Source organism: Rhinopithecus roxellana, chromosome 1, assembly GCF_007565055.1.
Source record: "Rhinopithecus roxellana isolate Shanxi Qingling chromosome 1, ASM756505v1, whole genome shotgun sequence".
Taxonomy (NCBI): Eukaryota; Metazoa; Chordata; class Mammalia; order Primates; family Cercopithecidae; genus Rhinopithecus; species Rhinopithecus roxellana.
Window position 1 is genome coordinate 105,171,510 of NC_044549.1, and position 13,719 is coordinate 105,185,228.

Here is a 13,719-nt window from a genome sequence, read left to right on the forward strand (position 1 = left end):
TTCCTTGCATTGGGTTAGAACATGCTGCTTTAGTTTGGAGGAATTTGTTATTACCCATATTCTGAAACCTACTTCTGTCAGTTTGTCAAACTCATCCTCTGTCAAGTTTTGTTCCCTTGCTGGTGAGGAGTTGTGATCCTTTGGAGGAGAAGAGGCATTCTGGTTTTGGAATTTTCAGCCTTTTTGCACTGTTTTTTCCTCCCTTTTGTGGATGTATCTACCTTTGGTCTTTGATGTTGGTGACCTTCGGATGGGTCCCTGAGTGGACATCCTTTTTGTTGATGTTGATGCTATTCCTTTCTGTTTGTTAGTTTTCCTTCTAACAGTCAGGCCCCCCTGCTGCAGGTCTGCTGGAGTTTGCTAGAGGTTCACTCCAGACCCTGTTTGCCTGGGTATCACCAGTGGAGGCTGAAGAACGGTGAAGATTGCTGCCTGTTCCTTCCTCTGGAAACTTCATCCCAGAGGACACCTGCCAGATGCCAGCTGGAGCTCTCCTGATTGAGGTATCTGTCTGGGAGGTTTCATGCCCTCTGGAGGCAAGGGGTCAGGGACCCACTTGAAGAGGTGGTCTGCTTCTTAACAGAGCTCTGGTGCTGTGCTGGGAGATCTACTGCTCTCTTCAGAGCCAGGAGGCAGGAACGTTTAAGTCTGCTGAAGCTGTGCCCACAGCTGCCCCTTCCCCCAGGAGTCTGTCCCCAGGAGATGGGAGTTTTGTCTACAAGCCCCTGACTGGGGCTGCTGCCTTCCATTCAGAGATACCCTGCCCAGAGAGGAGGAATCTGGAGAGGCAGTCTGGCTACAATGGCTTTGTGACGCTGTGGTGGGTACCACCCAGTCTGAACTTCCTGGCAGCTTTGTTTACACTGTGAGGGGAAAACTGCCTACTCAAGCCTCATTAATGGTGGACACTCCTCCCTCGTTAAGCTTGAGCATCCCAGGTTGACATCTGACCGCTGTGCTGCTAGGGAGAATTTCAAGCCAGTGGATCTTGGCTTGCTGGGCTCCATGCAGATGGGATCTGCTGAGCAAGACCACAAGGCTCCCTGTCATCAGCCCCGTTTCCAACGTGAACAGTTCTGTCTCACTGGTGTCCCAGGCATCCCTGGAGTATGAAAAAAAAAAAAAAAATATTCCTGCGGCTAGCGCAGTGTCTGCCCTAACGACCACCCAGTTTTGTGCATGAAACCCAGGGCCCTTGTGGTGTAGGCACCCAAGGGAATCTCCTGTTCTGTTGGTTTCAAAGACCTTGGGAAACATGTAGAATCTGGGCCAGATAGCACCATCCCTCACTGCAAGTTCCCTCATGGCTTTCCTTGGCTAGGGGAGGGAGTTCCTGACCCCTTGCACTTCCAGGGTGAGTTGACACCCTACCCTGCTTCTGTTCACCCTCTGTAGGCTACACCGACTGTCTAACCAGTCCCAGTGATATGAACTGGGTACCTCAGTTGGAAATGCAGAAATCACCTGCCTTCTGCATTGGTCTCACTAGGAGCTACAGACCAGAGCTGTTCCTATTTGACCATCTTGCCTGGGAGTCCCCTTGTCTACATTGTTATAAGCACATAAAGAAGAATCCCTTCATGATTGTAGGCAGTTCTGAGAAAAAAATATTATTTTTATTATTGTATACATGTACATTTGTAAATGTATATACAAAAATATCAATACTCTTTGATAGAATGTAACAGAATCCAGAATCTCTGCCACACATTATTCATCATCTAGAATAAAATTCTAATTTACTAGACATATAGAGAAACAGGAAAATTATGACCCATACTTAAGAGAAAAGGCACCAGTGAAGACCAACTCCAAGATGACCCAGATTTGGAACGATGAGACAGAGATTTCAAACAGTCATTAAAACTATGCTCAAAAGTCTAGAGGAAAATGTGAGAGGCAGTGCAATGGCAACTGGCACATGGGTTTATGTATATGCACCCTATTCTTCATAGAAAATAATGTTACTTGTTAAAGTAATGATGACAGAAAATAGCTTGATTATGCACATTCAAAAGAAGCTTGACTCTGAGTTTGTTCTGTAAGACATTGACTTACAATAAACCATAATTTTAAAAGTTCTCTGTTATGAAGACAATAATAATTAGGTATAATTTTCAACTCACAGACCTTGGAGTTGACTTAAATCTAAATAACTGTAATAAAAATAATGAAATTCAAATAAGTAGTATTAAAAGTATCTGAAGCTTTTTCATTCCTGAGTTACTTCACTTAGAATAATGGTCTCCAATTCTATCCAACTCTCCAGAGTCTTTGATGTAACTTTATATTTTATGTGTATTTCCTTTCTTTATATGGAGAATTGGAGAATTATAATTCTCAAAGATATAGCAATTGGTAGAAGTAGATGATTCCACAATTACTTTATTCCACGTTACACACATAGTGGTCTTAGGAGAATATTATTTTTTTTATTTGAGGCTTTTTAAAAAATTATACTTCTTAGTATTCTCCTGTTTTGATTTTCTTCATAAGGAGTTTCTGTTAACCATATATTAAATCTTCTTGGCCTACTTTCTTTTTTTTTTTCATTTTTATAACATTATTTAATATCCTCAATTGAGTTAAATGTATGAAAGTTTGTGTTCACAAATGTATGTAATGATGTTAACTTCATTTTTGTGTTTTTTACATCATATATTCTCACTCATAATTGGGAGATAAGCTATGGGGATGCAACAACAAAGGAATGATACAATGGGCTTTGGGGACTGTGGAGAAAGTGTGGGTAGGGCGTGAGGAATAAAAGGCTACACTTTGGGTACAATGTACACTGCTTGGGTGATGGGTGCACCCAAATCTCACAAATCACCACTAAAGAACTTATTCATGTAACCAAGCACCACCTGGTCCCCAAAAACTTTGAAATTAAAAAAAATAGCCATTAAAAAAAAAAAGTATCTGAAGCTCCAGTGGTAGAAAATTTTACTTTTAGATTTGGGGAAGAGAGGATATAAGGGCAAGCTTCAAAAAGGAATGACAGATGAGATGAACCTTCAAAAATGTTTAGAATTCTTATATATGCAGGTATGATGGAACCAAGATGAGCAACAGGGGTACAAAGTGAAGAAAGTTCTGAATATAATAAACTAAAGTAGCAATCTTTAGCTATAAGGTATGGTTTGTGACAACAGTGATAGGAGATAACATAAGAAGAGTAGATGGGTCCAGATTGAAGAATCTGGACCAAATAGTTTAGACATCATTCTGAAGATACCAGGGAGCCAATTAAAAGACAAAATACAAAAGTTCAATACTATTTCCTTAAAAACCACAAACCCAGAAAGGATTTCCATGATTTATTGTTTGTGATTCTTACAATTACCCAGTACAAAAAGCAAATGAAATACCTCTTATACTTTTAGTTTAGGGCCTTAAAGTCTGTTAAGGATTAAGTTACCACATGATAGATTTGAGGAAGAAAATAATTTTTAAATGTGCTATAAAATGTCTTAACCTCTTGTTTACAAGTTATATGTATATGTGTGTGTTTACGGTTTGAAAAAATATTTCACTGCACTATTAGAAAGAGTCCATTCCTGTGACTTCTTGGAGTTGGGGTGTAGGGGAAGCAAATTTAATTTCATCTTTACAAGTAAAATTCATGCATAAAATACAAATTAAAGTTAAATTACAGATTGCCAAGTTCACAGAAGTAAGTGAATGTTTCTTTCCTAAGGCCTTTTCTGTGGCCCTTTCTGATGAGGAAACTCGGAAGTTCTGTTTTCAGTTTGTTATTAGGCAGTTATAAAATTACAATGAAATTTTTATAATATTTATACTAAAGGCAAGGCATGGCAGAAAATATCTTGAAGCTTAGTGCAATGTAAGAAAATAAATCTTTTGTGACTAATGCATTTTTATAATATTTCAGTTGTTTGAGGTCTAGAGATATTAACTGGGAAAATTGACAGATTAAAAAATATCAGAATACCTCCCAGAGTATTTCAGAAAAGGAAGGACAGTGGAATTTTGTGTCTCTGTATTCATAATGCTTATTTTATCCTTCACATTACTCACTCCTTATAGCTAATGACATCAAGGAAAGGAACTTAGATATGTGGCCATAGACACTTTATGTTGCATATCAGGGAATTATTATGTGGCACTTCTTTGACTTTAAAAAGTTAATGCAGCACCCATTTTTTTCCCTACATTTGTTTTATGCATGTTATGGTGCCTCATTAACCCTCCTGGGATAATACAGATTAATAAGCACATAAATATTTTTATGTTCTATAATTTCATAAAGTACATTTTGTTTGAAACATTTACTCCAATGATCTTACAGTAATGTTGCATGAAAGCAAGGCTCACTCCAGATGTGATTTACTCTCGCTGCAATAAAGTTATCCTTGTAAATTATTCCAGTGTTTATAAAAAAAGGGGATCATGGAAAAAAATTGTGACTTTCCCTCCAAAAGGGAAAACTATCCCAATGAATCTACTATTATCAGTTTATTTGTCCTCATTTGCTGGTTTATGATATTAATATATTTTAAAGTTCACTATTAAATCAAGAGCAGAAGGCTAATGAACTTTAATATATTTTCATGCACTGGTGGTCAAATTATGATAATAAAATGCCAGATGGCAAAATCATCATTTAAAACTATGTACTCACTTTTGCTCTGTTTTGCTTTGGGTTTCCCAATAGGCACTTTGTGTTCTACAAATCTTTTTTTTTTATTATTATTCAAATATCCTTGGTGTATCTCTCTAGTATTTCAATATCTAAATTTCCTGACAAGCTCAAACATATTCTCTACTTTTGTTGAATTATCTCTTTAGGTTCTTTTTAATTTAAATTAAGATTCTTTCCACTATAAACCATACAACAAAAAAGGATAGATAAATTAAAAGACTACCCCGATTCATGATGAATATAAAAAATATATCAGATCGATATCCTTGAACTCATTATATTGCTTTCTTATATTGCTTTCTTAATCATTGTTACTGTTGACTTTAAATTTGCTTAACAGCACAACTTCTGAAAAATATTTAATAATACATCTTCTGCTATTCAGTTCTCACATAAAGTTCTAGGATCATAGGAATGAGAATAACATAGAGAATGTTGCCTAAACATTTTTTTTTTTTTTTTTTTTTTTTTACAATCTGACCAATGATCAAATGCAGACAACTTGTTGCTTTATATATCTTCCATTTCTGCACTGAGTGAGAAAGTCTTATAACACCTAGTATTTTGGAGTTACCCAAACATGAGGCAATCCAACTCCTTTCAGTTCTTAGGAGAAGAAACTGGTACATTCTTATCGTCCCATTCTTTTCGCATACTCTGGATACAACTTGTCTTTAGATGAAGGTTAAATCTGTGACACACTCTGATTGATGTCTACGAGTTCAAGCAAACTCTAACTGGCTTACAGATGCATTTGTAAAACAATCTGTTTCACAAACACCTCACTTTTCTCTGAATGAAAATAGGAGTTCATGAGCTCGTGCTAAAGGAGGTAAGGGATTTAAAGTTGTGTCTCAGTTGATTCATCAGCATGTCCCTGAAGTGATCTCCCAAAAGAAAATAGAAGACAGGGTTGATGACACTGTTCAGAAAGGCCAACGGTCGTGTCACAATGTAAAAGGAGTGGATGACGACCTGAGCGCATTGATACTGCTTCCAACTCCGGAGGCGTGAAGCGATCCTCACATTCCGCATGACATGATAGGGTGTAAAAAGCACAGAGAAGATTGCCACTGCCATGATGACCAAGTTGAGAGGCTTTTCAAGGGGCAGAGCAGTAGCAACCTGTCTATTCCTCTGCTTTAGGAAGAGAGCAATCTTGTAATAAAAGAAACACATTACAAAAAGAGGAATAAAGAACCCCAACAGTGTTAGACAGATGCTGTAAATGAGGTTGTAGTTGGGGTCTCCAGAACTTGCAAAATCATTACAGGTGGTGCCATTGTCAGTTATAACAGGATTTATAAGGGGAAGTATGGGCAGTAACTCTAAGGTTACTAAAACCCAAATGGCCAAGGAGATTAAAATAGCAACCTCTTTCTTTTGCAGAAGGTGTTCTCGGAAAGGATACTTAATTATCAAATATCGATCTATGCTGATAAACGTGAGAAAGAGAATGCTGGTATAGAGGTTGGCATGGAGCACATATCGGTTGCTTATGCAGAGCACGTCTCCATATGTCCAGTTTCCATTGGCATAACTGCTTATCAGCATGGGGAGGGTACACAGAAAAGCTAAGTCAGAGATAGAGAGGTTAAAGAGATAGACATTACTGCTGTTCCAATTCTTCAGAGAGAAGATGTAGCCATAAACAACAATGGTATTTCCAAGGATTCCCACAACGAACTCAATCCCATAAAAAATGGAAAGGTAGTACTTTTCCAGGGCAGCCTCTGCTGCCAGCCAGTTTTCGCAAGTTGCATTCCATGCCTAAAAAAGAGAAAGAAAATATAAGGATTAAACACTAGACTGTGACTAATGACAGAACTGTGCAGAACATAATAATAATGAAAAACACTTGAATAGTGAACTATAGAAAGTGGGTTACATTGGTAAGGAAAGCATACATACATATACATATATACATATATATGTCATTAATGTATTATTTTAGCAAATATTTTTGAATACCTTTCAACTATGTGCTGAATATAATTTCAGGCATGGGAGATAACAGCGGAGAATAAATCAAAGTTCCTAATCTCTAACAATTTATACTCTCGGGAAGAATCAGGAAGTAAACAATGAACGATACCGATAATAAGTGCTATGAATAAAAACATATGGGAAGGTAAAAATGCTAGAAAGTTTTGGGATGGAGGGTGGCAGTGAGTTATTTTTTATATGTGGTGATAAGGGAGAGGCTTTTATACAAGATGACATTTAAACAAAAACCTCAATGAAGAAAGTGAAAGAGACATATCTATATTTGCAGGAAGTGTTCCAGGCATAAGAAAGAGCACATGTGAAGGCATTAAAGTGGAAAGACACATAGAGGGCTTGACAAATAGCAAAGAAACAAAGGGAAAGTGTGATAAAATAATTGAAGAGAAGATTTTGAATTCACTTTTGTGCCTGTAAACATACCACGGTCCCCAGCATATCGTAGTTGCTCAACAAATTCTGCTGAGTTAAACCATAACCTAGAAAGGGAAATAAGAATTTTTAGAACGTCAGTCTTACTATTTTAAGCTTTTACTTGTTTCCATATTGCTAAATAATTCTGTGTATTGTATTAAATTCATAAACTATGATACAACTTCAGTTTCAAAACTTAATTTTTAAGAATTCAAAATATGAAACTGAAAATCTTAGTAATATTAACATTGGTTATTATTTATTGAAAGATGATGTACCTCAGACTGGGTAATTTATAAAAAATAGAAATTTATTTCTCACAGTTCTATAGGCTGCAAAGTCCAAGATAAAAGTGTCAGCAGATTTGTTGTCTGATGAAAAGTCAGCCTCTGCTTCGAAAATAGTGGCTGCTGTGTCCTCACAACAATGTCAGAAGGGGCTAGGCAGCTCCCTTAAACTTCTTTCACAGGGTACCAATCCCATTCATGAAGGCAAAGTCTTCATGGCTTCATCACTTTCCAAAAGTCCCCATCTCTTAATACTATTAGGTTCCAACATACATTTTGAGGAGACACCAATATTAAGACCATGGCACTTGCCTAGGTCATATACTTAGTAAAAGACCTTTATTGTAATGCCTTTATTGAATATGTACCACGGAAATAAGCAACCTGACTCACTCAAACCTCAAGTGTCTTGCTAACCTACCGTTTTTTCCTCTTGTCATGAGGCCAGATTGTGATTGGATAGGGTATTTCAAGAACTTTAATTAACTGAAAAATATACTGGATTGCCATTGTTAAACATTAAATGTTACTTATTTCTAGTGAGGAAACCCAAGGTTGAAAACAAAATCTTCTAAAAACCTCCTTGTCAAGTAGGCTTCTGAGTATTAGTTGCGAACAATTCTTTCAATATACAATTTTGGTAAATAGAACATAATAAGAATAAATGCACCTAAACTGCTTTTTATGAGAAGCAGGCAAAATTCGGTATAATTTGCTATGATAAGGCATCTGGAAAACTCCTGTATTTTTGTCAAATTCAAATGGTTCACTTAAGTTAAAGATCATTGTTGTTTTGAGAGTGTTGTATTTATGAAAATAAGTCACAGAGTTGTAGATATGATAAGTTTAACATTTTGAAAAGTTATTTTTAATCACTTACTTTAAAACATTATACATTTTTCTGAGTCTCTCTAATCCTTCTATGGCAACCTGCCACTAAGTCCAATTCCAGACAAAGCTGAATGGGAACTTTCTCAAGCAGCAGACACATGAATGCTGCTGAAGAATAAAGCAGATTGGTTTTGCTCTGTCTTTGAGGTCACCTAATTCTACTGCTCTCTTATATTGCCAGCATATTCCTATATTTCTTCTTTCCATATTTTTTAATCGCTTAAAACTTTTCTCATTTACTCTACCTTACTCATTATTAGCAAATGGTTTTACCTCCTAGTTCATTGAGATAGAGACCATTTGTTAAGCTTACTCTAGATCCAACTCATTCCCAAATTCTCAGTATTCCTATGGTACCATTATTTCCTCTTTTCTGACTCTTTGGCATTCTTCACCTCATCTTCAGTCTTCATCTCCTCTTTACCATCAGAATTTAAACACTCTCATCTTTTCAGTCTTAAAATAAGGAGCAACATAAACAACTCTCCCTAGTTTCACATGTTCCTCTCCTCTTCATAGTTTGATTTCTGAAGAGAGCCATCTCACTAAGTGTTTTAACATCTCGACACCCCATTCCCTTTCAATTTACTCCAATTTGGCTTCAGACTTACCAGTCCTGCAAGTATCCTCCACATTGCTCATTCCAACAATCATTTTTCACTAATCTTATTTTATTTATCAGTTGTTTTTCATAGTCTGTCTTCCGGAAACACTCTTCCTTTGACTTCTGAGACATGACAATATCTTAGTTTCCCCTGTTTCTCCCTGGTTGCTCTTTGCAGGCACTTTTGGGGCTCAAGTTTTCTTGGCTCTAACATTAAATGTTGAGTTCCTCAAGGCTAATTTCTGGGCTCCATCTTTCTATAGACTGGCCTAAATGATGTTATTCACTGTTGAGGTTTGATGATCAGCTATACATCAACAATTCGCAGATTTCCAGCCCAGCTTGTATCTGCCTAACAAACTGTAGTTGTTTATTGCCATTGACTGATTTTTCTCAGGTATCTCTGCCTCTAGAAATCCTATACTAAATTCTCCAAGTTCCTTACCAAGCCTGTAGCATACCCACCTATTTCAGTAAATGGTTCTGCCACGTACCCAGGTGCTCACTACAAAAATCTAAGCAATATCCTCCAGGTCATCTAAAACTCAATGCCAACAATGAATAAACTACACGTTTGTTTACTGTAATGCCTGGATGTTTCTCAAATCTGCCATTACTGCTCCATAGCTTTCATTATCATTCTCATCCAAGCTATTCTCATCTCTATTTTGCACTATGTCACATTCTCCTATTGTCTCCTCACATCCTCTCTGGCCCTCATCAATTCATGTTTACCATTATACCTAAACAGTCTTGAGAAACTACAACTCAAAATCTGGTCATATAGCTTTTCTTGATCAAAACCCTTAATTAACTTTCCACTATCCAAGGAATATAGTCTAAAATCCTTAATGGGGACATCAAGGTCTGCATGATCTGGCCCCTGTACCCACTTTAATTTTGTTTGACATTACTCTCCTCCTAAATCATCTTTCTTTCTTCCTGCTCTTTGAATGCACAGAGAGCCTTCTTAATGTGCAGTCCCTCTGTCTGACTCTCTTTTCACTGCTGTTTTTGTCCTGTGATTCCTGGCCCATTGTATATTTGTCTTATATTTATACTTCTTTCATACCTCTATTCAAGTGTAGGTTTCCCAAGGTAGGCTGTCTGACCCTCAGTCTAAACTAGATCTTCCCATTTATGCTTTCATCGTATATTAAAATTCGTAGAATTTTTTGTAACTTTGTCTTACTCATTTTTATTGTCCATATCTGGCACAGTGACAAGCAGATAGTAGGTGGTCTATAAATCTTTGTTGAGTGAAGAGATGAATATAAACACCTAACTATTTATAAGCATTTTTATAAATATTTTCTCCAAGGCCAGATAAGTAACAAGACCATCAGAGTAAGCTCATTGCTTATTTCACTATGAAAGTCAACACTATATATAATATGATAAGTATTAAAAACTGGTAATTGTAGTAATAGTAGCTGTAGTTTAGAAACACATTTGTATAAGGCAAAATTAAATGTATATCTTCCATGATAAATTTTAAAATTGAAGCATTTAATTAAGAAATGACACCTGAAATCAATAAGCATAAGAAGTCTAGAAAGACATGCATCGAAGTGTTAATAGTTTTATTTCTAATGATGAGACTGCAGGTAGTTATTATTATGTCCTTTCTCCTTTCATCTAAATTTCCTATCATTTTTTTCTTTCAAAATTGGCATCTATTTGATAATATTAAAAACTTTAAACTTCTTGAAATATAGCAAAAATGTCAATAGACTTTAAAATATTATTAACAAATTTCATTTTTTTGGCTCAATGGTCAATTTTTTACTATTGTTATTTATTCTCAGTAGCTTTTAAATCCACACTTTCTGGAAACACTCTTCCTATCTTCTATGACACAACAATCTCTTTGTTTTCCTCCTTTCTCCATTTTCCAGCTCTTTTGTGGCTTAATCCTTCTTTGCTCAAGTTTTAAATGTTGGACCATCTCAGGCCTTATTTCTGAACTCTTATTATTTTGGGGGTACTCAAAAAGCTGGTGCACAAATTCAAATTTTCTTGAATTTGTTTCAAGAATGTTTCCTTGACACAGGAAATTTGTTTCACTTTTGCATTTCCTTTTTTTCTGGTCATAAGGTTTATCTTTCTGCCTAGTCACCACTGGAAATATTAATAGCTTATGTATTGTGCACAGCAGAAAGGTTTGACTACAATGGAAGGAAAATGTAGCCATAAAGACTTGTGCAGCTAGAGTCCAATTTCCTGCAACTATCATTCAGGCAAGTGACGGGTCACATGAAAGTTAAGAAGTCTTCTGCTTTACCGTAGTCCAGAAGGTTGGGGATTGACGGAGAAATAGGGAAGGAGTAAATCTGAAATAAGAAAAATGAATGGCTAAATTATCATATTTGTCTTGCTTCTCATAGAGTTGTTTCTTCATTTTTTTGAAACAGCTTTTAAAAATGTGTGTATAAAATTATTGTTAATTGTGTAACACTCATAAAATCAAATAGGCAAAAACAATAAATAAAAATTATCTGTAAACAGACCACTCCTAGTATTTGGGTACCGTTCTACACTTTAATATTTACCTGAATTGATATTTATAAAAATAAGATTATATTTTTATGATGTTTTATAATCTTTTAAGATACATTTGTTTCATTCTTTTTTCTAAGTTCATAATTCTAATAGGTTATGATTTTATAAATATGAGCTGTCCAATATTTGCAGACCAACTTAACTTCACCAGGATACACAATTTTGAAGGTACTATATTTCAAATTGGATATATTTGTAGTTGGATATGTTTTTAGTGTGGCATCACAATTCTATAAACATATGAAGTAAGTTGCTCCTTTAAGCAAGACTCCCAATTACAGAGAAAATTCCCTCATGAAAAATTAATATTCTCTCTTCTGCTATCTACTAGTTATATTCTTAATTTTTAGGAAATGGAAATAGTGATAGATTGTAACTGATTTGGATGAATTATTTTGAGCAGGTTTTTTTTTTTAAGAGCAGAAATTAAAGTGAAATCATTAGTTTCAAGTCTAAAAATATATCTAAAACTTAGAATTATTGAACTAGAAGCAATATCTAATTTACTCACATAAGCAGATCAATAATACTAATTTTTAATTTGAAAATATTTTTTACTTTAAAAACATTTAGTCTTTTGACTAAATATTTCATTTCTCAAATTTACTTTAATATATATATATATATTTGATACTTTCTTAGCTTTTTAATTGTTTGTTTTTATAGTCTTCACGATTAAACAAATAACATATGCAAAATGTTTACTTTTAAGTCCTACCTTAAGGCAAATTTACATGGTAACTTGAGAATTTTTTTAACAAATTACTTTTTTGATTACTAAACAATTTGAGCAAAAATATATATTCACACTGACAAGATATAATAATTTAACATTTGTAACTGTATTTTTACGTATTCCATACATTACACCAGAAATTAAGATATTAAAAAGTAATAGTATGGCACAAATTGTGTATTAATTTCTTTAAGAATACCACACACATTTGAAAAGTTATGGAAGGTACAGCAGAAATGGTTTCTGCAATTTTTCATTTTTCCTAAGTAAATTATGTTATTAGATAATATCATTTTTATGCACATAAATGTTAAATTTAATTTTTGGGATGCCAGAAAATTCTCCCAAATACATTATTTTCTAACAATAAAAATATTATGTCCTGGAGCAGTGACTCACACCTGGGATCCCAACACTTGGAGAGGCTGAAGTGGGTGGATCTCCTGAGGTCAGGAGTTCGAGACCAGCCTGACCAACATGGTGAAACTCCGTCTCTACTAAAAAATACAAAACAAATTAGTCGGGCATGGTAGTGGGCACCTGTAACCTACTTGGGAGGCTGAGGCAGGAGAATTGCTTGAACCCCAGAGGCAGAGGTTGCAGTGAGCCGAGATCACACCATTGCACTCACAAGAGTGAAACTCTGTCTTAAAAAAAAAAAAAAAGAAAAAGAAAAAAAAAATATATATATATATGTGTGTGTGTGTGTGTGTGTGTGTGTAACACACACACACACATGATTGTTTCAAATCATTTAGGAACTTTAATTTTTCCCCATAAATAGTTATATTTATTTAAGTAAATCCAATTACTATTTTGTAGAAATATAAGTTGCTGAGATGTTAGCAAATATAATAAATCCCTTTAAATAAAATAAAAATTAGTATTTGACAACTAAAAAAAGACAGTTAATTTGTTGAAAAATAAATGTAGAGATAAAAATGACTTTTTGTTTCAATTCTTTTGCTGTTTTACATCTATTTATAAAGAATTAATTTAAACACTTAATACTGAAAACCTTAATTACTCACAGGCCACCTTTAGAAGGAAATCTGGCTTTACTTTATACACTGAGAGGAACAATTTGCCATGTAGCTTACCTTTCTCTTGAAAGACCTGATGCCTTGACAGGAACCCTGCCAGCAGCAGGATGTACCTTCTGACCCAGTGCTGTGCCGCTGGACGTGGTTAGTACAGTCTTATTTGCATATCTTGCAGATAAGATTAATAATTCAAAAGCCCAGGAATAATTTATTCAGTCAAACCTCCCAGTCAGAGATGTTCATGCAGGGGAATTTTTGTGAGATTTTTATTTTCACATTCACATTTATTTCATTTTCACATTCAATTTCTCAATTGAATGACAAAAAACAAGTAACTCATTTCACAGGAAACACATTTAAGAAATAGGTTTTTTAAAAAACACTGTTGAAATTATTTTATCCACTACCAAAGCAACAGAGAAGCCTTCCTTATTTTCATTTTATTTTCATATTTAAGCAATAAGACATGGTAAATACTGTTTATATTGGGAATACAGTTGCCTCTGCTTTTC

The 13,719-nt window shown here is 35.0% G+C and overlaps 1 protein-coding gene across 1 annotated transcript; it reads right to left on the reverse strand.

Moving 5' to 3' along the window:
- Positions 1-1,597: 1,597 nt before the first annotated feature.
- Positions 1,598-13,349, reverse strand: SUCNR1 (succinate receptor 1). The gene is given in 5 exon segments (XM_010372102.2): positions 1,598-5,485; positions 5,487-6,436; positions 7,094-7,149; positions 11,151-11,199; positions 13,265-13,349. Coding segments are annotated over 3 exon segments (1,002 nt in total). The 5' UTR covers positions 7,109-7,149; positions 11,151-11,199; positions 13,265-13,349; the 3' UTR covers positions 1,598-5,448.
- Between the last annotated feature and the right edge of the window lie 370 nt (positions 13,350-13,719).